The 26,239-nt window shown below is 42.4% G+C and overlaps 1 protein-coding gene across 7 annotated transcripts; it reads right to left on the bottom strand.

The window, feature by feature from the left end:
* Positions 1-44: 44 nt before the first annotated feature.
* Positions 45-25,994, bottom strand: TM7SF3 (transmembrane 7 superfamily member 3). Of its 7 annotated transcripts, none has more exons than XR_008464562.1 (13): positions 25,637-25,792; positions 18,206-18,360; positions 16,344-16,494; positions 15,944-16,064; positions 14,986-15,157; positions 13,811-13,988; positions 12,393-12,479; positions 11,864-11,944; positions 10,986-11,138; positions 9,546-9,643; positions 8,997-9,159; positions 7,500-8,508; positions 45-6,889 (listed from the first exon to the last, which is right to left on the bottom strand). XR_008464562.1 is itself a non-coding variant. In XM_054189225.1 (13 exons), the coding sequence occupies exons 2-13, from the start codon at positions 25,704-25,706 to the stop codon at positions 8,246-8,248; spliced, it is 1,692 nt and encodes a 563-aa protein (XP_054045200.1). In that variant the 5' UTR covers positions 25,707-25,710; positions 25,860-25,994; the 3' UTR covers positions 7,383-8,245. The 7 variants fall into 7 exon arrangements, 5 of the variants coding, with proteins under 5 accessions (XP_054045200.1, XP_054045201.1, XP_054045202.1 ...); XR_008464563.1 differs by lacking the exon at positions 45-6,889 and having other exon boundaries at positions 7,383-7,874; positions 8,082-8,508; XM_054189225.1 differs by lacking the exon at positions 45-6,889 and adding an exon at positions 25,860-25,994 and having other exon boundaries at positions 7,383-8,508; positions 25,637-25,710.
* Positions 25,995-26,239: the final 245 nt, after the last annotated feature.

Here is a 26,239-nt window from a genome sequence, read left to right as displayed (position 1 = left end):
TCCAAAGTGAGCCTTGTTGGTAACACGCAAGAAAAAAAATTACATCATTTTGCCATTTAGTCAGCTTATTTTTATACTTTAAGGCAGGTAGGCCACTTTCTAGTGCTTTTATTCATGTTGCTGTATAGCAAAAGAAGAAATGCTCTGTCAAGTCTTCATTTGCTCTTGGAAAACTAACCCTCTCTTCCACACAGGCATTCATTCATTCACAGTCATCCTTCAAATGAACCACTGTCACTGTTTACTAATACAGAGGAGCAGTAAGGATAAACAAAAAGCAGTCCACTGCTCTTTGATTTCTGGATCAAAACGTGTTTTTTAACAAACACATTGGGATGAGAAGATTCTGTTAAAATACAGAGCTAATGGCACTCTTCTCATGCAGATTTACTAGGATCCCATTGTAGATACCCAAAAAAAGATTTACAGTGGCTAGGAAGTTTCCAGTTTTAATTGGTAAACATTAAGTTTTAAAAGCACTTTTGCTGTTTGTTTAAAAAAAAAAAATTTCTAAATCACCCCTTCAAGTGTAAAACATGCACTCCTTTCTGCAGATATTGATGTCCGCGATGACAGAGGGTTAAACTGGCTCACAAAACACTAGTGCTGGTCACAATATGACATGTTCTATGCAGTGACGGTGGGAAGATGAGAGAGGAGAGCAAAAGAAATCCTACATTGGAAGCGAAGGAACGTGGTAGAGCAATAAGTTCGGGGTTTTTTTAACATTGGACAACTTCTTTAGCGGCCTTTTCAAAATCATGCTGTTGGTAACACAAGTTCTGGAAGCAGCACCATACATACTGCCACCAGAGACCAAAGAAAAAGGAGAAAAAGCAACAAGATGCAGTGGGAACGCACCGGAGCTGTGGGTGTCAAAAAGTTGCCAGCTGTCTGTGCCACTGTCACAGAAGGTATCTTCTCCGAGAGTTTCATTTAACTTGGTGTGCCGACCAAATAATCTCATTATTGTCCTATAAAAATCCTTAACGCTGTCCCACACGTATCTCTGAACCAGCACCAACACACACATACCTGTTGTTATTTGTTTGAAGAGCAGAAAAGTAGGTTTCGTGTAATGGCAACAGAGGACTGCTGACTAAACTTACCCTTGCGGCACACCAAGATGCGCTGGGAGAACCACGCACAGCAGAGGGCTGAGTTTGATACCATGGGCGCGTACCTGGGAGAGGTATTAAGTCACACTCAGCCTCCCTTTTTGCCCGTCCCACTTTTTCTCATTTGTGATGACGTTGAATTTCGTACTGATGACAGCAGAATGGACTATTATAAACAAAACCGTTTAGCTGCCGCATATTAAAGTGTGCTGCAAAATAAAACGTTCTATTTCAATGACTGTATGAGAAAAGGTACCAACGTTCCTGCTGCCTGCAGCCACCTCCCTGCCCCAAACGTGTTCTGATGCCGCAGTGTACCTTGCTGGGAGCCGGCGTGGCCATGCCTTTGCGTCAGAGAACATCATTATCTCCTACGTTTGTAATAAACTCACCTGATACCTAGAAGAAGAAAACCTTAAGCAACCGCTTAACATGGAGGGCAATGTTTCATAATTACAGTCTTGGAAAAAGTACACGCTGGCAATGCTCCTCAGACGTGAGCTAGAGAACAGTGGCACAAGGGGAACAAGCAGAACTCCAACTGCCGTCCCTTTCCATTGCCCTAAGGCGCAGTTTTACCTTTTGTATGGAATAGCAGAATGAAGAATTTAATTTCCCTACAGTGTTCTCACCGACAAAAATACCTTAAGAAATACATCTGAGGTTGGCTATTTCAGCAGTAAAAAGCTTTAGGTATATTTTTGAAAATTCAGTTGTTGGGAGCTTGAACAGTACAACACACTAATGGACGCTGGGCAATCAGTGTCTGAGGTTTTTCCAATGCTATGCTCAGTAACACTGTAAACAGTTTTTTAAATGAATCATCACATGCAACTCATTAAATTACTCTCTAGGCAAACAGCAGCTGCCTCCTACAACAATACTGCACCTGTGCTTTTTTGCTTCCTGCATGTGGCTTTTTCCTCACCCAGAGCACTCATGATAAAAAAAAAAAAATATGAATCCAGCTCATTCTGAGCACATTCGACAATCTGTTGTTACACCTCAAGGCACTAAGGATGATGTGGAAAGATTGCAAAGGGTGCTTTTTTTTTTTTTTTTGACAAGGCAGACTTACGCAAACCCAGTTCTGAAGCGGGCGGGTAAGTTGGACACAACCATTTATTTTTTTTTTTTCCTCCCACTTCCTCTCACTCCCCAAACGAGCTAATTTATTGCTCTGTTTTGAAGGCGTCTTCCCCCAGCATGCATGAAAGTATAAAGCCTTGCATGCTCACACAGGAGACAGCTGGCTGACAATAGCTATGCGCTAGCAGGCAAGGTCTGCTATCAACAAAAAAAATACATATATTATAAACAAGCATCTGCTTGAACAAACAAAAAATGTTACTGGAGCTATTCTTTCTAAAGAAAACTGAAACACCAAAGCCTACTAATCAAAGAGGCGGGAGGGGACAACCGAATCAGATGAGTATTGGCAAGATTCAAATAAACAGGCAGGGACGTATCAATGCATCTCAGCCATTGAGTTAGAACACATTGACCTAATGCCTATAATACTTACATTTTGCAGGATATTTACTTACCAAAAACTCAATGCTTCCTATTCTGACTATTTGCTGGATAAACCAACCAAAACCCAAAGTTACAATAAAGCCCACCAAAGGTACCACTGCAAAGAACACATGCAAGCCTACAACATGCTGCCGCCAGTTTTAGGAGGGCAGATGAAAAGCTCAAAGGCTAAGTGAAAAATGCGCATTTTAAAACGGGGCATATTTATTTCTCAGGAAGGGCTCCCGGTCCTTCAGAAGTGTTTTCAGATAAGGGACAGCTCTAGGCAAGAACAGAACGAAAGCTGGAGAACCTCGCTGGGGTGAGAAGCGTCAGTGAAAACTTAAAAATTGAAGGCTTTGGGAAAGGCCATTTTTGTGCACGGTCCAGGTTGGAGCAAAAGGCAGATACAGAGGGGACCAAAGAAATATGCCTTTATGTCTCATTTATTTTGCTATCGCAAAGAGAAGTAAAGGCTGTGTAAGAGTAACTCAGCACTAGTTAGGGAAGCAGGAAGGAAGATGAAGCTATTGCTCATCCACTACAAGATTCTGAAGGATGATTTTAACCCAGCCTGCTGCCTAGACACTACAAGCCAAAACGTACACCTTGCACTTCAGGATCAGGAGTCCCCTAAAAGTTAAACAAAGAGTTAAAACAATTAATTAGGGCCTATTTAAGGAAATCTGATAGAGAAACAGAATGTTTTCTTTGTGAGCATCTCCCCAGGAGCTCCAGAGCTGACAAAGTCACCCAAGAGCAGCCGTGAGGAACAGATCTCACGTTGGACGTAGGAGAGCCCAAAGCAGAGACAAAGGGTCCCGTTTTTCCCTCTAAACACATAGCACTCTTATTAAACAGGCAAATTGTAAAGCACTTTCTCTCCTACCCAAACCCAGTGCCGCCAGAGGACACTGCAGTTGGCTGAGCTTCCCTACTGGGCCCTACTAGGGGCATCAGCAGCTGTTAGCCAAGCTCAGTCCTTAGCCTCTAATTAAAAATAAGAACACCCTCCTGAAGAGTTACAGATGTCTGTGCCACGTAACAGGATTTTGGTCCTCAAGCAATTTTAAAATAAGTATTGCTTTACCCTCTGCTTCAGTATCCAGTTGCTTGGGACAGTTTTATACAGTTTCGGCAATGCCTGTGCCTCAGACACAGGAAAACGAAACAGCCTGAAAGCCACCAAACAAGCCAGGACGCGTTAAAGTCTCTCTCTGACAGCGATCCCGGAAAGATCTCAGACAGCGTATTTCACAGCACGGAGTTTCTGTTTCAGACTGGCATTCCGCACCGTTCACCTTCTGCTCAGGTTTCTCCAAGCCAAGCTCAGAGCCACAAGTGGTAAGGTATTAAACGAAGCCAAAGTTTTCTCAGAAGTCTCTAGCGTGTGTTTTACATAATACCCAGCAGCCAAGCCCCCAAAATGGTTCCGAGCGCTTTATAACCTGGTGCATGCAACATATTTCTACCATCCCGTTGAGAAAATCCAAGGACAACGCCAAACACCTTTTCTTTTTACCAAGTACTAGCAGCACGGACTATTAGATTGGAATATCTACACCACACCATTCCTCCTAGCGCCACTTGCACAGGATACATAACTGCAGAGATGATGAAGGAATATGTATTTCATGGGCCCCTTCTATAGTCTCCTATCCCGCTCCCAAATCAAAACCGCAAAGCTTCGGGGAGGGGAAAGTTTGTCTTCCTCCCCTCCAAAGTGCACTTGGGGAAAGCATGATGGGGTTCTATTTTCCATCTTGCTTTCTGAACACGTGGGGAAGCAGGTAAGGCAAACTGCTTGGTCAGGTTGGGTTTGTGTGAAGGTGAGGAAGGAGCCACAAGAACAAAGGCAGGTCTGTTTCTCTGGAAAAGATCAGTATTCCCTGAGTATACTCATATCACAGCTTGTCTAACTGCTAGAAGTTGGCGTGGGTGGGAAAGCGAGGGAGGAGGAAGAAAGTTTCTCCCTGTGGGTTTGAGGCAGGCCTGCATCACGTGCAGACCTGGGAAATCTCTACAAGCAATTAAGACAAATACTATGATGTGATCATTGCAGCATTATTACAGTACAGCAAAGACTGCTCTGAGAAAACCTGGTGGAAAAAAAAAGCATACTGGAGCCATCAAAGCAGGAGAATTCTCTACAGCAGCAGGAAGTAGATCATCATCACCATCGCCCAGAAAGCTTCAGTTTACACGAGGCTTCAAACCACTTGATTTTACAGGGGAATCACTATCTAGAACACAGTTTAGATGTAGATTCCTCAGGAGCATCATACAGCATTATTTTAAGCTAGCAAAACTGCGCACTTAAGGCTTCCGATGAGAGATTCTGCAGTCAGAACAGAAACATAGCAGGGTAGGATCCAGTTTTCATTTCGCAACTGGCTCGGGTGGTACTCAAAAAACTGTTGAAAATTACCTCTTCAACACCCCCATGGATCAGTTAGTGATTATCATCACTGTTACCCGCTACGGCTTATGGAATATGGGAGAAATTCCCATACCACTTCTTACAGTATTAAAAAAAAGACAGAGTCTCCAAGTCAGCGTTACCCAACATAAAAGCTCTCCAAAACCAAAAGTAGTTTAGAGAGAAGATATTGCTTTATTTGACAGCAGGTGCTAAGGGGAAAACCCACAAGTCTAGCACACTTTACCAGGGATATTAACCCATTATTTATACACAGAAGATTCTTGTAACTCCGCTTGCCTAATACATAAGTCCACCTAGGCTTATGTACTCATTAGGATGACTGAATAGCCTTTTTGCACATGCATATTAAATTTTGCAGCGTCAGCAAGACACTTGTGCGCAGGCGTGAGTTCCTCGGTGGTCGTTGGGGTAGGGATACCCTTCCTCCCATTATCCTTTTAAGGTACTGAGTCATCTCAGGACAGTAAGAGTTTATTGTAAGTTTGCCAACTTCTTGAGGATACAGATGTTCCTTGAAGTAGCCACAGTTCTATGCTAATCGGTATAGGAGCACATACGTGACACATAGAAGCACTCTACTTCTTGCTATCCCGTCCTTGGCGATTAGCTACTTCTGGCTGTCTCACTAACACTATCTGTAACATCAGCTCAGTGACTATTTTCTCACACAGTAAGAAAGTTAGTAGGAAACAAACAACATTTTAGTTAGCATATTGTTATAAACAAAGCAGAGACCTGTCTTTGTTTCATCAGGATCACAGGGGGGGGGAAAAAAAAAAAAAAAAGAGTTCAAAAAGAGTTCAAAAGTTCAAGCTCTTCAAAAAGAGCTAGCCTTGCAGGCTAGCTTCCACTTAAAAACTGAACAACCACCATCCATTCATTAGCTAAAACCTTGTCCAAAGCAGCTATAAAAAGCCTCTTTGGACCATGCACTTCCTCACTAGTTTCATACAGAACATAACCACGCTCTCAGCCTCTGGGTGTCACTGTTACTACAGTAGGTGCTTACAACAGGTCAACTAAGCTCCCCCCGACCTCATCCCTTGAGGGTCTAAGAAATTTTTCCAAATCTATCCTTACAACACCAAAGGCAGAAGCTAAGTTGAATTCAAAGAGACGCCTTTAGTTTCAATATTCTTTCAAAAGGCATCTTTATTATAAAAGACATAGAAAATTAAACTTGTTTCTTCCACAATGTTAATCGTAGCAGTTATAAAAAACAAAGGTAAACACATTTAAGAGCATTTGTATACCAAATAAGTGTTTGCTACTTGCCACTGAATATGGCAAAGACATGCTCAGTATCAGTGCGGTAAGGGCAGTCAGCAAGCATTCAGTCTACCAGAGGCCAGGGAAAGAGCTCCTCGTTTCCCCTCCATGTGCCGCACAACAGCGCAGTGAAGCAAGACTCAAACTGCAGGGTTTCAGCCTTACCCTGCTGTTTGAGGCAGATGTTCAAGCTTCAAGCAACCATGAGATTTGTCTCTCTAAACATCAAATCAGCTCAGTCACCTCAGATGCTGTCATTAAGCTTTTTCTTAAAGAGAAACAGTCAGTAAGTAGAGTCATTTCATAGTCATTAATTCCTTTCTACTGCCAGGGTGTTTTACCTTTCAACTAAGTTCTCAGATAAAGTTCTTTTGCCAGTTTCCTTACAAAGAGTTGTTTCTTACATACTTACTACCAAGAATTTAAAGTGATGGCCAAGAACTTAAGTTTCCACCACTCGGATATTCATTCATGGTGGTTCCATTCAGGTAGCAGAACAGCCGTTGACCTTCAGACAGGAAGGACTACATGTTTGCTGCCCACACTAAAGGTACAATGAGAGCAAGAAGGAAGAGCCACTGTAACCTGTATCAAGGCACAGGACGCAAGACTTCAACCATCGTTTAATGCATGACAGGTCACCACGTAAACACTGAATGTGAAGACCAGGAGTGGGTGTTGGGGGCAGGTAAAACCAAGGACAGCCTCAGGACTGCCCATGCATTTGTGTGAGCCAAACCCACAATGCTTCAGTTTGCGTTTTGAAAATGGCTGTTTGTTTTGTTTTTAAGGAGTTGAATAAAAGCCACCACATGTGATCGCAGTTCACTGAACTCAAGAGTGGTCCCTTATCTGTTTTACTGCATTCTGCTTTGGGCAGATGCAACCCAAATTGGCAGGGAACACATTCAGTCAGCAAGGATCCTGGTCAGTATTTTGACAGCTGGATGCTGTTTTTACCCCTTAAAGGCAAAATTAAAAGATGTATTGATTAAAAATAGTTAGTGTTTCAAACAATTCCAGGAAAAAAAACCTGCTGTTTGTAACAGAGACCTTATCTAGTTTTTTCTTTTATGACAGCACCATCAAAAAAGAGATTATGCCAGAGCAGAAACAAGACACAGGCTGTTCAGAAAGCAAACAAGGAGGCAAACCTGTTGTGTTCTCTTAGCAGTCATCTCTGTGCAGAGATCAAATTACGAGTTTGCTACAGAACGATCTGAAAGCGAGGGAGAAAGTCTTCTTGTCTCAGATCAGGTCCAATTCCTGAGCCCCAGCGCACACACTTGCAACAGTTAATTCAGTGCAGTTTAAATTCAAGTCGCTCAGTTTTGCTTGCAAGGTTCAGTAACACTTCTTGGAAACAACTGTGTCTGCAGCCACACATTTTGTACCTTTAGTAGAAGGTGATACTTCAGTTCCTGCTAGCAGAACTCTTGTGTATGGTCCTTATCTCTCTCCCCTTGCAGTTTGACAGACTGCTCACCTTCGGGAGCCAGTCAGGCAATATTTCAGCAGTAGTTTTCACACTGCGAGGGAAGAACCAGCATTGTACAGGTTGCTTTCTAAGGGATGTTTTACACATCACATACCTAAACATCAAACTATATCACCACAAGAAAAATACTTGTACTTGACCATTAGTACAAGATTCTGCGGCTAGACATACGCATATTACAGCAGGCTGAGTGGGCCATTGAGAGAGAGAGTGAGTCACAAAACAGCATGTAGTGTACCATACAGATAACTTTTCTTCCAGGTTGGGCAAATATCTTCTCCTCTTATTAAGCAGGACAAATTGGCAGTAGTAAATCCTGCACCACTGTCTGGTTTGCTAGTGATCGTTCATCTCACCATTCCTAGATTTTTTCCTCTCTGTTCCCACCCATTATTTGGCAGGTTACAGAAGCAACGGAGTTCTTTCCCCAGCCGGCTGCTCTTTCTGAAAAAACTCTTTGATATGTAGTATCTTGTTATGGATCCTCTCTCTTAGGGGAGGAATATGATGGCTAGGGTCCAAGACATTGGTGCTTCTGCGCTCCCTTTCTCTCTTCCAGGTGACATAAGGGTGTGGTGGGAAGGGCACTTCACTTCTTTCTCGGCGAAGCTGCACAGTTACTCCACTGAGAGCCAGCATTGTCCACACTGACAAGATAATGAAGTCTGAAAAAGCGGAAACAAACAGCTTCCTATATTAAAGCAAAACATTGTTTCCTTTCCCAAGCACAAACACTGAACAAGTTTAGTGACAGAAAGGAATGAAGTATTGTCTCTGCATCCTCAGTTGCCTAGAGTATATCCACGCAAAGAAAAGAATACACAGGGAGTGGAGATTAATCTGTTCAGTCACCATACTAGGCCTTTTGACTGCCCACTCTGCAAACTCATCAGCAAGGTGGCAGTCCAAGCCTCGGAAGCACATTTCACAAGGGCCTTTGTCTCATACCACCTGCTGGAAGGTTGGTGCCTTTGGGTCTACTTAGTATTTCTTTTGAAGGACTAGAATTTATCATCTGGGTGTTAAATCTCACATTGTACTTACTGTGTTCGCCTTTCATCCCTTCCTATGCTCAACACTCACTGTCTACAATGGAACCAAAGAGGCAGTTTTTCTTTAAAAAAAAAAATAAAGTCTTAAGAGCAGTACTCACCATTTGTTTGAAAAGGTACATTAGTGTAAGCTCTGCTGAAGTAATCATTGAGGACCCTTCTGAGTAGGTCTAAGGTGATGTAAGCAAGACTTGTGTACACATAACAAGCAATAGCTAGGATCACTGCATAAGAGCCTACTACTCCAGAGGCCAGTATGTTCAGCTAGAGGGGAAGAAAAAACCCACAGCTTTAGGAGACTGATAAACACTCTTTATTCCCCACCTCCTTAAGGCAGTATTTTGTATTAGTTCTTCTACAAGAAATTGGCTGCACACGCCTGTTGTCCAGACATCTTGTTAAGACAGCAGAAGTCGACTAAATGCAAGCGTTCGTGGATGCTATGTGCAACATTGCAAAGAGTCATTCCTTTGTTTATGGACCACTTAGCACAAGTAGGGCTGAACAGGAACTCCCTAGAGCTGGTCCTGTGCTAAGCTTCATGAAGCTGTGTTAAATATTCTATACATATCTCACAGGACTATATTTTGCATTAGGAAGTCTGAGACCCCTTCCTCCCTCCTTTTGAGGTGATAGTGCAGATTACTTACAATTCTTGGACAGCCAACAAAAAGCACTGGAATCATCAAGGCTACAGAAGAAAAGGTCACCCAGAACACAACATCATCACGAAAGACCCTGTAGTCTCCTGCAAAGACACCGTATTCCACATGTAGTTTACTAGCTAGCAAAACATATCCTTTTTTGTAAGTGGTTGGGGGCGAGCATTTTTTTAAAGATTCTGTGCCTTCAGAAATCTCGAGTAGAATGTTGAAAAGCTTAGCTTTTGAGCTCAAATGCTGATTGTTTAAGATGTATTGTAACACAGTTACTCAAAACAAAAACAGGAAAAGACTGTCCCAGTTGAGTATAGATCCTGTACTCAAAGTTGAGACAGCAAATCTTGTCTGTGAAACAAGAGATTTTTGATGAGGTATACATTACTTATCTGATAAGAAGGAAAAATACCAGAGTACTTCCGCCCAATGAAAAGCCATCATATTGCCACGATTGGTTTGTAATCTATAAGCCTGCATCTATGTAAGTTTGACTCTAAAGCATAGTGCAAGTGCAGCCATTACAACAACACAAGGCAAACAAACTCTTCTGGCTTTAAGAAGAGTAATTAAGACACCTAAACACTACACTCCCCTACTTTCTAAGGCCTGTCAATCAAACAGAGGGGACAAGCTGACCCCCAGCCGAGTCACTGTTTTACTTTAATTAAGAACAACCAGCAACTGCAGTATTATTAGAGAACTGTGGCTTGAGTCAAACAGAGATGACTGGAGAATGAAATATTCCCCCACCAAGGGATCATAAGTAGAAGAATTTTGAGATTTATAGTTACAACAGGGAAAGCAGTGTGGCTGAAGCTCCAGTGTCACAGCAGGATTCTAACTCAGCAGCCTTGCTTGCTTTTAAGCAATTTGTCTATTATTTCTTTCTTAACAAAGTCATTCTAAAGACCCTGATGATGTCAATCCAACTGCAAATACAAGTTTGACTCTTACACAGTGCTCCCAGAGCCTTGCACTGTAGTGTGGTGAAAGGTAACGGCAAGAGCTCCTCTTAATCCACAATGCCTTTGTGCCTGAAAACTCCAAGTTAGACCACAAAGTTTCTACTGTAACTTGTTCTAGACAGAGAACAAGACAGACAGCAAGTGCTTGCCTGAAGCAGAGCTGGTGTCACAGACTGCTGAGATAGCATGCAACTTAGGTAGGAAGAGCCTCAGCAAGTTCTCTGCAGAATAAGCAGTTTCCTTTTCCCCCCAGTGCAGATTCCCAAAGTAGTTTTAGTTACAGCACACCTGAAAGAAGGCTTCAGATACAACTCTATTCCTCCCACCACTGGAAAGGGAAAGTGAATAAACACTAAGATAAACCAGACAGCAGTATTCATCCCAGACCCTTGCAGTGTCCCTATAATACAGCAGGAACACATCACTCAATAGCCAGCACTCTACAGCAAAGTATTTCAGTGCATACCTAGTGGAGTAAAGAAGACTATAGATGAAAAGAGAAATCCCAGCACAAGTCCGATAATAAACATACAGAGTAGGACAGAGCCAAATCTCCACCAGCTTGCAACCAGGAAGAGCCCTCCAATAATTCCGGCTACTGCTGTCAAAATAAGACGTGCTGAAAAAGAAGAGGCAAAATTCCAACACTCTGAAAACTTCAGTTACTGCAATAATGTATTCAGCAGCTTTACTTACATGCTTGATTTTGTTATTTTTTCTGAAAAAATCCAAACAAGGGTATCAGTATTTGCTTCATGCATTTCATTCAGACCCCAATCTGCAATGCTGACTGGCACTCCTATGCTGAAAGACTGGCATAGGACTGGAATGAAAGTCTTACTACTATGTACATTAGCACCTTGAGTTCCCAAGGGCAGTTACAGTTGCAACAGCTAGCGCACATGTATCAAAAGTAACTATAAGGTAGGACAAAGGCAAAAGGAACTTAGTCTTGCTAGCCTAACAAGCAGGATGCAAACCTTCCACTCCATTTTACAGATAAAATTTGCATTTCATCTGAAACTGAAGTCAATCCATTATGAAAGAAGTATGTCACAAACTCCCAGAATTTTAAAAACCTGTATCTTCCTTGGATAGATACTTAAATTAGTCTTTTATAGTCAAAGCTATTAATTCTGCATCACTATTTCACGTTGGAAGCAACAGTTACTCTGTTGTGTATACAGCTATTATGGTAATCAGAGCTCAGTTCAAATACCCAGGTATCATCCTCCTATTCTTCCTAAGGCTGGCCAACAACAAGCACAACTGAGATTTTACTTCAGGGATTCATAATAACAATACTTTGGTAGGAGCGCGGGGTAACTTGACACATCTACTCACCATCATAACCAAGGCCAGTTACCCTTGTAATGAATACAAAGAAGAAGAATCCTGCAAATATGAAGCCCATGAAGAATAAGTCTAGAGAAGAAAGAAAAAAGGATTTAGTATGCATGCTGTCATACCACTTCATATCAAGCCCACTTCAGCACATCTTCAGACATTTTCGTGTTACAACAGGGAAGGAACATCTTAACTCACTGGCTGAGAAGCACAAACGGAAAGTCTGACAACACTGTTCTGGAAAGGGGTGTCCTCAAGCACTTCAAATAGTCAAAAAACCACATGTTTATATCTATATTGCCCAGCATGCACCCTAGCTCTACATTTCTGTTCTTTGCATACCAGAAACTTCTTGCTCTGCACTTAAAAGCTCTGATCCTGTAGAAGCAAAGCAGTGGACCCAATTGGCACATAATCACTACCAAGTGAATCTTAGTAATAACACCACCATTCTAAGTTACAGCAAGTTACACCTATGAAATTCCAACCAGACCTATGAGAAAAAAACCACCCCAACATTCAGTACCTGTTTTCCAGAATCTATGTCCAAAAAAGCAAGTGAAGAGACCAAGAATAGCAACAGCTGTGAAGAATACTTTCGTAGAGAGTTTACCTACAAGGAGAAAGAAAGGGTTACTAGAACATTCCACCTAATAGTCCCAACAATGAGACTAAGGTAAGGTCAGGTTGCTGACACTGAGTCTACTGACAGCTTAATAGCTGCCACTCCTTCAGATACACCATGTGAGCAGATCCACAATGCCTGAACTAACAATTATCTTGATAGAATCTCCAACAAGAATACTGAAGTAGTTCCAGTCTGATTAAGAAATTAAGAGCTTCCTCCTTATTCAAAAGACTGAAGTTTCTGTAACAGTAATTAAGTAGCTGTAACTTACTGTTTATAATACTGATACAGCTTTATCTGAAAATTCTCTATTAGCTTTTAAAAAAAGGGACATCCAATCATCTATAAAAATCAGTGCTACAGGATTAGTGACCCAGGCAGCAGCTACAGTCTTTATCACTGTAGCTTTCACCAGTCTCCCTTTAATATACTCTCCATGCAACACAAAGGACCAGCAGCATCCCAGTATGGCTCACCTCTACCTCCTAGGCAAAGTTCTTAACAGGAATTGAAGCTCTTTGAAACAAGTAAACCACATTTTCCTACTTCCCTGAATCAGAAAAAAAGGGGTTTAGCCTAGATAATTTTTCTCATGTTGTCATAACACTGAGTTTGACAACAGTTACTTGTGTTACAGCATAAGATAGGAAAATAATCATGGGAACAAATCTTATTTCATGAACCACATTCTACCCATTATTCTTGTTGCTTCTGCAGCCACAATAGGTGTGGCAGCTTTGCTCTTCCTCTGCTCAAACTCTATCATTATATAGCTTTGTAGAAAGTAGCATGACTTTGTAGTCATTTTGCTATTGCTGGCATTATCTTCATGCTTATTTTAGGTGACTATCTCCTTTTAAAACATTTGTAAGTTACCAATTCCTGTTATCATCAGCACAGTTAGGAAAAAAAGTCAGGCTGGACCCTAATATAGTTCATGTTTTATTACCTTAGTTTCACATGCAGCAAGTCCTACAAATGACTTAAGATTATGTACCCAGTTCAAATGGGAAAAGCTAGAGTGGCACTAGAGTTGAAAGCTATATATTTGCAAACTGCATATGAAACCTCCATTAAGTTAAACCTTCGATTGATAATGGCCCTTAGTCTTATGTCATTATTCTAGAATTTCTCCTCAATCAAGAAGTAGACTCTGTCATAAAGTAACAAAATGTAACTAGTGTAGAACAAAGAGCTCCTTCACACATTTAAGAAAAAAAAAACAACCAACCAACAAACCTCAAAAGCATCACTCAGCATGCTGGAGGACAACAAGCTTGAAATGAGTTGGCAAGGACGTACAAGTCCCAACTTACTGAGAGAAGCGCAGTTATCCACCAGATCAGCAAAGCTGCAGGCATACGTATGCACAGGTATGTATGCAGCTGAAGTATTCCAAAAAGGGTCCCATACTATGACATTGTAGATCACCCCTTGTCCAGGAAGTGAGGAAAAGTAGACATTGGTCTTGTCATCAGCTGTCAGCGTAAGCATCTGGAACAGTAAAGAATATTTTTAATTGCAAGAAACTGCTTGTCACTGCTGGCATATTGATGCGTCTATACAGTTGAGGGAATACTCAGCAGCTCAAAGATGATGATCAGCAAGAACTGCGGGCAAGAGCTCTCTCATTCTGAACTCTTTCAGTATTACCAATTGAAGCTTTAAAGGCTTACAGGACAGATTCTACTTCCTCTAACATCACTATGTTTTCTGACACAGGAGAAGATTCTCTCACTCACAGGTTTTGCTCCTCCCCATTTAAGGACACAGTTCAGTTTCCCTGTCAGACTACTAACCCAGGTCTGGCCTCTCAAGCAGGCAAGGCTGCCATTCTACTCCCTAGCAAGGCCTGACAGGTCATGGCCACTGAGATTCTCCCCTCTCTGTCCCTTCCAATCTCTTTGCTGGGAGGTAGGTATCATCTTGCATATCAGACCTCTTTATGCCACTCAAAGTGGGGCCCGTTTCTAGTCCAGTTCCACCAGACTCTCCTCCCTCCTCTCTTCCTTGTATTCCCTGACCAATTCTCAGCATCTGAGGATGCCAGTCCCCAGCATCTATAAGGCATTGTAGGAAACTATCAATCTTTGTCTAAAGTGGCTCAGCTTCTGGATTTACAGGTACTCAGTGGCAGTATTGCTATAGGCAAGCTAGCCTCAACATCACTGAAGGTGCACTGTGGCTAAAGTAGTATTCAGCAAGCAGGAAGACACTACAATAAGAGCTTGTTTAATTACAAAAAGCATGCAAGACAAAAACATCTCACAGACCAGTTACTAACATCTACTTAATATCAGAGCCCACTGCAAGAGGCCTCAACTCTGCCACATTCCAGGCTGTGCTAACTAGCTGCCTCTGTTCCATGCAAGAAGTCTGAAGCATCAGCAGCTTGCTTATGCCACCACTCAAGGAAGACAAGCAGAGGGGCGGAGAAAACTTAAGGTAGTACCACTGCCACATGCCTGGTACACCAGTGCTTCAGACTTACTTTAATACCATTAGCTTTGATACTTTGCACCTCAGACATCTTCCGTATGTGGCTCATGAGTACCATCTCAGAAAGATCATTCTCTGGTAAGAAGTACTGGTAGACATCATAGCGCAGTCGCCACCTGGAGTTCTGACCAGTCCCTGAATCACAGGATGGTGGGTTTGCTCCTCTACAATTAAAAAGACATCAGCTACATGCTCAGCACAAGCCCCCAGATCTTAACATTAGTTTTCAGAAGTTAGCTGTATGAGTTGCCAGTATTTTGTTCCTACTCTTTAGAAGTTAACACCACTGTTCAGAACTAGACTGTAAATGTTTATGAGCACAGACTACAGTGGTATTACGCATACATTACCCTGATGCAGGCAGTGTCTGTGCTGGTACCTACCTTTACATTTACAGAGGCTTCCTATGGGTTGCCTAAGGAACCAGCACAAGAATTCTAAGAAGTCACAACAGCCAAAGATCACAGCATCACTGTTTTTCCATGCATGTTATATACACAGCTCTGAACATAGCCTTCCCCGCCTATCACCTGTGACATCAGGCACCATTCAGGAAATAATGCCTTATAACTTGAAGTCTCAATATTTAACAAAATTCTAGGCCATTAGCATGCTTCAGTACCAGTAAAAGAATAAAACTGGCTATAACACACAACTGCTCCTCAAACAGTTTAAGTCATTATGAGGAATGGGAAGATCCAGTATTTGCTGACTGCACATCTGAAGCTGCATAACCTCTCCCACAAGAAGCAACTCTCAGCCTTTATCTCTCTTCATGTTACCTCTCTCCCTCCTCCTTTTCCTCATTTACTTCTCAGCTTGTTGCAGTAAACAAGATTTCTGCCAGCAGCTGGATGGTCAGTCTTTCCAGCAGAATCTTTTTTTGATGACCTTGGCCAAATACAGAACAAAGGAGGTCTTGCTCAGTGCTCTGAATTTTTTCCACACACCTGGTATATCCCAAGTTTGCAGGGGCAAACTTGATGTGTATATCAACCAATGTATAGTCTAGGTAAATATTTGGATCCACTTCCAAGTCAAATTCTAGATTGCAGCCTCCAGGAATAGGATCTAGAACAGAAAAAGACAGCTGTAGTAGTTTTTACTTCACCCTTACACAGCATACACATCACAGCAGTTTTCTACTCTAAGGCTGAAGTCATGGCAAGACCATACCTGCAAATCAACAGTGATACTAAACTTTTTCAGACCATTTCAAAAGAATTTATGGCATCTCCATCATATATTTGCACCATGTAAGAACATCACCTCCAAAAGGTCAACCCTTAATTTCATAGTTAACTTGTAATAAGCAGAGCTGTTATCCCTTAACAAGTAATAAGAACCTACCTTTCTCCATATAGGGAATGGAGATAGCTGTGCTGAGCACTTGGCTAGCATCCAGCGACCGAAGGTACCATGTACATACGCTCTGTTGAGGCCGAAGGATGGAAACCAGTCCTTTGTCTACTCCGGTTCCTGAGCTGTTCACAGATGGATTCTGGACAGAAACAATTATATAAACAAGCACTTCTTCTTGAGAAGATTTCCACCACAGCGTCACGTATTGCACAGGAGTCATATTCCTGAGGGCACACATTTCAGTGCCAGTGGCCACAGATGATGCATTCAGCCCTCAGCTAGCTAGTAGCTCAGAGCTGTAGAAAAAGGAGCGGCCTCTGACACCACACATTCCTAGTTCAGGCTCAGAAACCCAAGAGATGAGTTTGAGACTATTAAAGAGTTAATACTCACATGCAAGTTGCAGAGAAATTTAGCTAGTTGAAATCTACCACTATACAGCAGTGGAGTGACTAGTAAAGGTGTAAAATGATTGGAATATCCCTCACAGAGTTGTGAGATGGCATTTAAGGGCATTCTGGGAATCAAAGGGCAGAAGCATCTCACTATCTCCACCAGAGTGGAGATGACTGTATGACATCTGGCTTAACATTAGCCATGCCAGACAAGTCCTTTGGGCCAGGTCAGCTACTGGCCCAATGCCCACCAGCATCACCCCTTTCAGAACCAGGGGTCTTGAGGAAAGACCAGGTAGCAACGGCAGTATCACGCTCACACAGCTGGAGCAACCAATTGACCTCCAGTCAAATCTGGTTTTTAGCATGGAAAACATGCTTTTGTCAAAGACAATGCCAGTTATCTGAGGCAACACTGTAAGGAGGCACTTTGAACCTGGCAGGCTTTAAGGTTTGGCTTGGCTTTGTATTTCCAGAGGCAGCCATATCTCTATGCACCACTGTTCTTGGCCCACTAAGGCCCATGAATGCAAAGAGGGTCTGAATTGACAGCAAAAAATTCTACCACTGGTAATCAAAGACTGATTAGGCAAGTGAATTACTGAATAGTAATGCCTTAGCCCTGCAATCCTTGTTATTTCACCAGTACAAAGACTGAGCAGCTGGGTGACTTTGTTACAGGTTATTCACCTTCAAAGCTTCACAGGATACTTCTTGGCACTTTGTGTATTCTCATTTGGAAAACACTGATGGCGAGAGAGAAACCCAGTGGCAGCTGTTAGATCTCCATTTACCACCTTCACCTTAGTCTACGTTCTGCTCAAATACTTAGAGCCTCACAGCACCATAAAAAAAAATAATCAGTATTTTAGATTGCATCCCAGTAATAATGGGAAAAACTGAGGCTAGTGTATAGTAGTAGGAATGCTTATATTGTTGGCTAGAAGTAGCAGCCTTCACTAAGCATGGAGAAATTTCTCCATATGCAACCAAAGGAGAATTAAATCCAGGACAAGAAGGTGAATTGACAAGACATATCTGTAGTGGCTAGATCCAAGCCACACAAACAGCAGACAACTAAACATCCCAAAGTGATCATGTTTAGTGTGTAAGGTATGTGGCAAAGACTTATGAATCCGTTTTTAATTTGACAAGCTGATGGACAGTAGTCAGCAGTCACATATCAAAAGCACCACTTCCACCAAGAAGAAAGAGCCTTGAAACATTTTCAGGCCAGGTCACAAGTTCCTTTAGCATTCAGTCCTCCAAAACAGCAGCTATGACAATAAGCATAAGAAAGGATTTCTGAAGCTAAAATAATACTGTGTAAGAGCCATGTAGATAAGACATTCATACTTATATAGCTTCAGTTCTATATTCCTATACATACCAGAGCCCACTCCTTTGTTGAAAGAAAAGTAGCACTTAAGAACAGAAGTGACACTCTTACCATACCTTATCAAAGGATATCACCACATCACTTTGCTGGGCATGTACTTGAAAAATAACAACAGTCACATTGCTTGCAATGTTCCTGATTACAGCTTCCACTGGATTGGTATGGTTAAGTAGTACATTTCTGAATTTTCCCAGGGAGAGCTCAAGAAGACCTGCATTAAAAAAAAAAAACAAAAAACAACTTTTTTTTTCCTAGAGGGAAACAACTACCAAGGGGATCCTGGAAGCTTCCAGTAGCCCAGTATTAGTCAGCTGGAAACAAAGCAAGATGTTGTTTTATGCTACTCTCGTCCTGTAAACTGTATTAAGATTTCAGAGACTGCTAAACACAGAGCTATACCTATAAGAACAGACACAGCTAGAGACCCAGCCATGCAGCCTGGCACTCACCTAAGCACATGGGGCAGGCCTCCCTGCCATGAGTCCAGTATTTGATACAGCTGAGCTCATCAGTAACAGACACTAGCTGCAGCTGACCAGCTACTGCAATCAACAGCAAGTAAAATTCCGCAGAGTAAATAAGAAAGGATGCTGAGGATTAGCTGCTCTTTGGCAAATACAGGCAAGCGTGCTTGTATTAGCCAGCCAACTTGCACAATACCTGTTAGACTTTCTGGGTGAGTTCCCAGACCATGGGAGTTGGAGTCAACTTCTATAACACACAGTCAGATCTGTAGTTTACATATGTATACTTACGCACTTTCAGCTATTTCACATATGTCTTTTGCTCCCACACTATTCTTAATTATTAGGACTGTTGGACCCTAATTTTTGTATCTAAAAATCTGACTAGTTTTTCCAAGACCAAACCAAGGCCATTTCTTCTTACAATAAGTATAACCCCATGATTCACTGTCATTTTAATTTAAAGAGAACCACATGATCTAGAATATAAGAGAATCTTTGAGAATCAGCTTTGGCTTGTCATTCAAGTGTTGCAAGAAAGCCCGGTTTCTCCCTGTGCTGGGCTCTTGAGGGACACGGGATGTATCAAGGGAGGAAAGAGAAGCAGCTGTACAGAAGCCACAAGACTCTCTTTTGCTGTTAGTTAGCAGACAGACTAGATGCTTGCAGAGTACGCACAACGCCTTTCAGGTTTTTCCCTGAATTCCCCTACTTGCACACATAGTAGCCCAGCAGACCTAAAACTTACCAAGCCTAAACACATACACAGTACTTCCTCAATAAAGTCGCCTCTTCTAATGCAAAGGGTTGACACTGTCAAGTACTCCAACTGAAGCAGAGAGTAATCAACAGCACCATTCCATATACACTGTTGCTGATGATTGGGGTGGTCTCCCATCCAAAAAAGGATGGGATATAGTCTTCTCATTCAAAACTGAACCTGGCACTCTGTAACTCCTTTCCTGTTATTTTTCATTCTCCCCTGCCAAAAACTGGTGTCTTTGGCCAGCTTCTTTGCCTCTTGATAATATGTAAACAGAGGTGAGCTCCTACCCTCGTGCCTCCTCCACTCACCTCACAGCGGAGGAAAAGTCTAACTCATCTCATCTTGCTAACTTCAACCCTTACACGCTTACCCCCAAAATTTGATTAATGCCAGTACTGCATCACCGATAAAACCCCAGGTGAAATATAGGGATCATAAACCATCTAGGAGGAAAAAAAAAAAAATTCTCCATTTTTCTGCCCCATCATCTGCAGTTTGTATCAAAGTAGAAAGAGTATCTACCCCAAGTTTTCAAACAGTAATTAATGTAAATTAATTATATTAATTTATAAAGCTATAAAAAAAAGCTTTGTGTATTCTTCAGTCTCTGATAGAGTCCCTTGAGCAGCATTCAGATATCCTCTCCTTCACAAGACCTCTTTCCTCCTTAGCTCTTAAGTTCTACCAGAAACGCAACTAGCAGTATGAATGCTAAAAAAAAAAAGAGCATTCAAAAGGCACAGACTATACATCTACGCACTCAGAAATTTGGAGAAAGCTTAGAATGCAAGAAAAATATTTTTCCTTTGATCTTTAAGAACTTCAGCACAATTTCCTGAACTGCAAGATGTTCACACTTAGATGCTCTTTTAAGAAAAAAGCTGAAACTATATACATCCTCTCTATGCTCTACATCAAGGCAAAAAACAAACTGCATTGCTGTCTTCTTTCTCACCTCCACTCTGTACTCATTTACGCATAGGCCTCTGCGTAAATAAGAACAAATTCGTCAGCAAGACATGCAGCCACTACTTCAACATGATCATGAGACTCTAAATGTCAGAGGCACTCTCTCAAGTTTAATTTGTGTGGTAAATTAAGGCATGGTGATCTACATTGCTTTACTGTTTGCGTGACTGCTCCTAGAACAGTGCATGTGACATACACTTTAAACCAAACTCTGGACAGAAGAGCATAGATTCAGGGTGAATAACAACAGCTACATCCATCAGACGAGTATTTTTCAGCTTGTTGTTCACAGGCTCCTTGAACCACACTTGTAGTCAGACTTGAAAGATGACTAAAAGGAGAGTTCACAAGCACTGCAGAACAGCAGAACCTTCTAAGAAGTTTTCTGGAAGAGCAATTGCTACATGGCCACAGACTACAGCACCTTTCTAGCCTTCTCTTTTTCCTGTCATTTGAAAGAGTCACTGGTGGTGCTATGAGACAGAAAGGGAGCACAAAGCAAGACAAACTAACCAACTCACAATTCATCAGGCTCATTGCTATCACAAGTTCCTAGGCAGGTATTAGACTACCTGAGCCATACAGAGTTCAGTGTTGTCAAAGATGCTTTGAAGGACAGATACTGAGACCTCCATGAACACGTAGTACTGGCCACAGCATGCAAGCTGCTTCTCTGGGCAAGCTTGATCTCACTGAAGGTAGCACACCAAACGAGACTGCAGGCTCAGCAGCAAATGCAGCAAAGATAACACCACAGAAGTGATGTAGTTGACCCAGCAAGTCAGCAACAGAACCAGGAACAAAATCCAGGCATGCCAGCTTTTTTTATTGTTTCACTTGCTTCGAACAGTGGAGTTCTGGAAATACATTGTAAGATGCCGGGCTATCCCCTCTCTTCCTTGCCTTGTAGGGAGAAGTATGACAGTCACTGCATGTCAGAGTAGTTTGGTGTTAGATACAAGAGAGGAACCCTCACTATTACAGAGTCTATCACCTGAAAAACATACTTAAAGGAAGTCATCATTATTGAAACTGAGCACGAACAGAGCAAAAATGGAGTACTGAGCATGTATAACTCAGTATACTAGTACTGACAATACTAGAACAGGAGCACAGATATGCCAGCATATGAAACAGAACCGATGAACAGAACTGGACAACCATCCACTCTGTCGTTCCACATTGCATCTTTTTCCTACATGAAGAGCAAAACCAGTAGAGACAGCAAAGGAATTGAATGTCTCAGAGCTCTTCTGGGATCAACGGTCCTTATTCTTAACTTTAAGAAACGAGGTAGTCAACTCTACAAAGGCTCAGCATTTATTATCCCTTCCCTGTGACATCCAGTTTTCCCAAAAGGCAACAGCCAGCTCGAACCATTTCTATTCTGCTGATTCAGTGCCAAGCTCTCAGTTTGTTTGATGCTTTAAGTAAACCACATTTCCAGCTCCAATAGACAAGTGTCATTGTCCATCAACAATAAACAGCTAACCATATGAGGTTCCTGATGACATCTAGCAGTCCAATTAGAAGTAAGAAACACAACTGAAGAAGTGTCATTGCTCCTGTCATGTCCCACTCTCAGGAAAGAGGGCAGGTAAGTGACTTCAGATTCGTAAATTCCCAATGGCATGGACTAAGGTGAGATAAATCTCAAGGTCCACATAGAAACACTTATTAGCTTTCCAAAACGATTAGTATAGGTCTTAACAAGGCCATGATAATTGGTTAGGTATATAACAAATTATAGCAAATGTTGAGGTATACCTTGTGTTACTTAACAACGGATATAGGACAATTTATAGCAAGCAGTACTTAAGCTTGTTACTTAACAACTCTAACAGTTACTTAATAATTCTAAGAGAAAAGAGAAACTGAAGAATAGAGAAAGGAAAAGACAGAGAAAAAAAAACGAGATAAAGAGATAACCGGCCCTGGTTCCAGCATCTTTTTCAGGGAATCTTCCCAGGCATAATCTTCTTTTTTGGAAAAATCTTCCCAGGTACAGTCTTCTTTCTTGGGAAGAATCTTTGCAGGCACGGTCTTCTTCGTTCCCCCTCTAGGGGCACTTATTTTCCCCTTTTATGTTTGCTGAATTAGCATGGTCCACCCCCCTTGCTGAGTGCAGCCTTGTCTCAGGTTTCTCCCTTCTCCCAGGTGACATGTAGCATGATTTGGGTAGAGAGACAAGTGCCATAGTCATACTTGTTTAGCATGATCTCTATAATCTTTATTAGCTTTCATATGCATTTCGTGGATAATGAAGCAAAGTCACTTATCGGACACAATGGCCTTGAGAACTGAGAACTAGCAAGCTCACCACACAAGTGACAGAACTATCCTGTCTTCACAAGACAGTTCTCCCACACTTGCAGGCACCAGAAGCGTTAGCCTTATCAGTTCTTTGAAGGCCAGGTCTGCATTATTTATTTCCTTGTGACTGTTTGACACATTCCATTGAAGGCTTGGAGAGCCTTCTGCCCCTCGTCAGGGAATTTACGGTCTGTCTCTTACAGCTGCCTATGCAGAAACAGTCTTTACCTACAGAGCTGTGTTCAAAGAGTATGAACTGCCTCAGACAAAGGTTCTCTACCTTTGTAGAGAGAGAAAATGCATTTCTACTGTGTACCAACCAAATTACAGTGGATATGCAGAATAACCTTATGTAAGTTCTAGGATGTTAGAAGAACCTTCCAGTGCAGGGAGGATGACAACAAGTAGTCACATGAAGACATTTAATGGAGATAAAATGCAAGCTCAGATTGAAAACTAGTTTGAGTGGGGAAAACTGAATATACAGTTACTTAACAGAATAAAGCCTGCAGCTATATTACATCAGACCTGTAAGGCCATGCATAGATGGATGCATAGCAGAGTCCTGCTACAAGGTCTCTTTATTCCCACACAAGTAAAAGCCAAAAGAAAGACACCACCCACCACACCTCCAAAAGAAGCAAGAAGACTTATGAAAGCTTCTAAGCTTTAATTGCATGTGTACTGAGACTCATGCTTAGAGGAGTTTGATGCTTAAAGCAGATAGTGCTACAGAACATGGCTTGTCACCAACTGCACCACTCCAATCCCAGAAGGCCATTCTATTCACCAAGTTAGAGTTCATGAGGTCTTCTACAGTCTGAAAAGTGAGGGAAGAAGTACCTGTCTCACCTGCTTATAGTTATACTAATCCACTTTTATTAACAGCCAGAACACACAATCTGTCTGTCAGTGGCCTCAGTCACATTGCTGTCCCTGTTAACACATCATTTGTCCATCTGGGCCATACACTTCAAGATGCAAGGGACCAACCGTCCAACACATTCAGACAGCTGAATTATTATAAAACCTCTTATTTTAAAATGTTGTCTCTGCATAGACTAAACAGCTAGCACAAACTAAGTTCATCTAGATAAGCTCCCTTTATGAAAAGGGCACTGCTCAATCCTGATTATACTATAAACTTGCTTTAGTTTTTCCAACACTAAACAACCTGGTTTGGATGTAGCAAACAAGGTCAGCTGCCCTCCTGCTTCATGAAGGCGGAGCTCCCTGTAAGGTAACAAACATGATACATACAATACCTCTGCACAAATACTAAGTTTGAAGACCAGCAGCCCATCAGAACCCCAGAGAGGTAATATAGGCCATCATGCACAGATTTTACTTATCAGCACTTTTAAAATGAAGCAGGATCTTCTAGTGTTAGGAGATAGCAGAAGCCATCCCTGCAAACCTCCATGTCCAAGACTGAATAACCACAGGACAATTTCAAATAAGTGAACCATTAAGCAAGTGTCCTTGCCTAATGATCAGCTAGACGTTGGTACACAAATTACACAGCTTATTAGCTTTTCATGAGGAAAATACTTTCCCCCTCCACCCTCAATTCTGCAAGGAAATACAGCAACAGGCTCCTTCAAGACAAAGCAGTTAGTTTAGTCCCATATTCATTCTGCCTTTTTACATACTGTAAAAAAAAATAATAGTGACGCAACACATGACCCATTTTCAAACAAGTCAGGGAGACAAACTGCTTATCAGCATCTTTTAATATAAACATTAAGATCTAAGACCTGCTTGCCACCATCAGGTGCCAAGCCTAAGCTTCTAGGGCCTGCAAGAAGCAGGGAATATTTGGCTCTCCACTAAGATATTGGACATGAGACTGGGAGGGGGTAGAGAGGTGGAAGAAGTCTTACACAGTTTAGACTGAATCCAAACACAGTCCTGCAGCATTGCAAAGAATCCCAAGAGTAGATGTCTCCTTTTGGACAATTCAGCTTCATTACACGCAAGTTTAAAAATAAAGAAAAACTAAGAAGAAGAGGTTTGCCCTAACATAAGGGATTGTTTGCTTATATCTGAAAGGAAACTGTTTATTTTTCCTTTATTTGAAAAGGATAAGAGTGTAACCAGAAGAAAGTAAGCAACTGCTAAATCTTCACAAGCTATACTCATTACAGCACACTTACCTCTGGACACCTATTTTAATCTCATGCAGGAACACAGGGGAATTACAAAAAAAGCCCATGCCAAATAAAGTCAGATTACATCAGCACAGCCAACAAGTAATTTTAGGAACCAAGCACCGAATTCTAAGGGCTTTTGCTCATTTCCTAAGTTTTATAGGGACAGTGGTTTTCAACCCACAATTCGCAGAGTACTGGGAACCCACGACTACCTGTATGTAGTTAAAAAACAAAAAGCCGCTATTAACCTTTTTCCATTTCTCATATAAACTCATAGGTAATGAATGCCACCTTGTTTCCTTAGAAGGAATACAACTCTACCCCAGACTCATCAGCCTGTACCACACGCCTGCGACAGCATGGTTAAAATTAGTCCAGCACATCTACGTAAGAGTTAAAATGACAGAATTCACAACAATTAAGCTGTAAAAAAAAGTGTTGGGGGGGAAGGAGAGGGGGAATGGGTTCTCCCTGCCCTCATCAAAATTTAAGACAGCCACGAATATATAACTCTTCTCCAGCTCTACACACAGCTGCATCTTCGCTTTGATCTTCACTGTTGCTCAACCCTCGAGACAGCAGCAGGTCGCCCCACCGCCGCCACCACCACCACCACCACAAAATGGCTCTGCAGGCCCTTCCTCGCAACAAACCCCTTCCCCTCCATCCTGCAAAATACCGACCCGACCAAAAAACACCCTCGCCCCCGCTACAAGCCGGGGAGGGGGGGTTCCACCAGCCCTGCCAAACACGCCTCCGGCCGCTTCCTAATGGCGGCCACGGCCCACAGAGAGCGTGTGCGTGTGTCCGCGCCTCACTCACCTGAGGCGCCACCATGGCGCAGGACCCCCAGGAACCCCAAGAGCACCACGGTGCAGGGAAAGAGCGGCATGGCGCTGAGGAAGGAAGGGGAAGACAAGGCTGAGATGGGGTTAGGAGGGGCTAGGGACGGGCGAGTCCTGGGAGGCGGCGCTCCGCCCGCCTCCGCGGGCGGAGCGCCGCCTCCCAGGACTCGCCCGGCTGGGCCCCACCGCCCCTCACGCACCTGCACGAGGAGCCTGAGGTAACGGCTCCAACCGTCCCCCGCAACGGCTTTTAACCTCCCGAGCCGCGTCCGCCGGCCGTGGGGCAGTTCCCGGGACGGGTGAGGGGCTTAGGAAAGGTTTTCAGGTCGAGGTAAGGAGGGTTGAATTTTTTTTTTTTTTTTTACTGTAGCTGCCGTTTGTTTTCACTTTATAAACGCCTCTGAGGCTCGCTGGCTTGCGTTCGAGGCGCCTCTGGCTGCCAAGGTGATTCACCGGCTCATGACAGGAGAAAATGGAAAGCAAATTAAAAGTCTCTCTCCTTTTTTTGGGGGGGTGGTGTTTTCGATTTGTTGTTTGTGCCTCGTTTATGAAGCCATGTCATAACTTAGGCTCTAAAAAG

Source organism: Rissa tridactyla, chromosome 1 (genome assembly GCF_028500815.1).
Source record: "Rissa tridactyla isolate bRisTri1 chromosome 1, bRisTri1.patW.cur.20221130, whole genome shotgun sequence".
In the NCBI taxonomy this organism is placed as follows: Eukaryota; Metazoa; Chordata; class Aves; order Charadriiformes; family Laridae; genus Rissa; species Rissa tridactyla.
The sequence above is the reverse complement of the archived record's forward strand: the minus strand, read 5'-3'. Positions and strand labels throughout refer to the sequence as shown.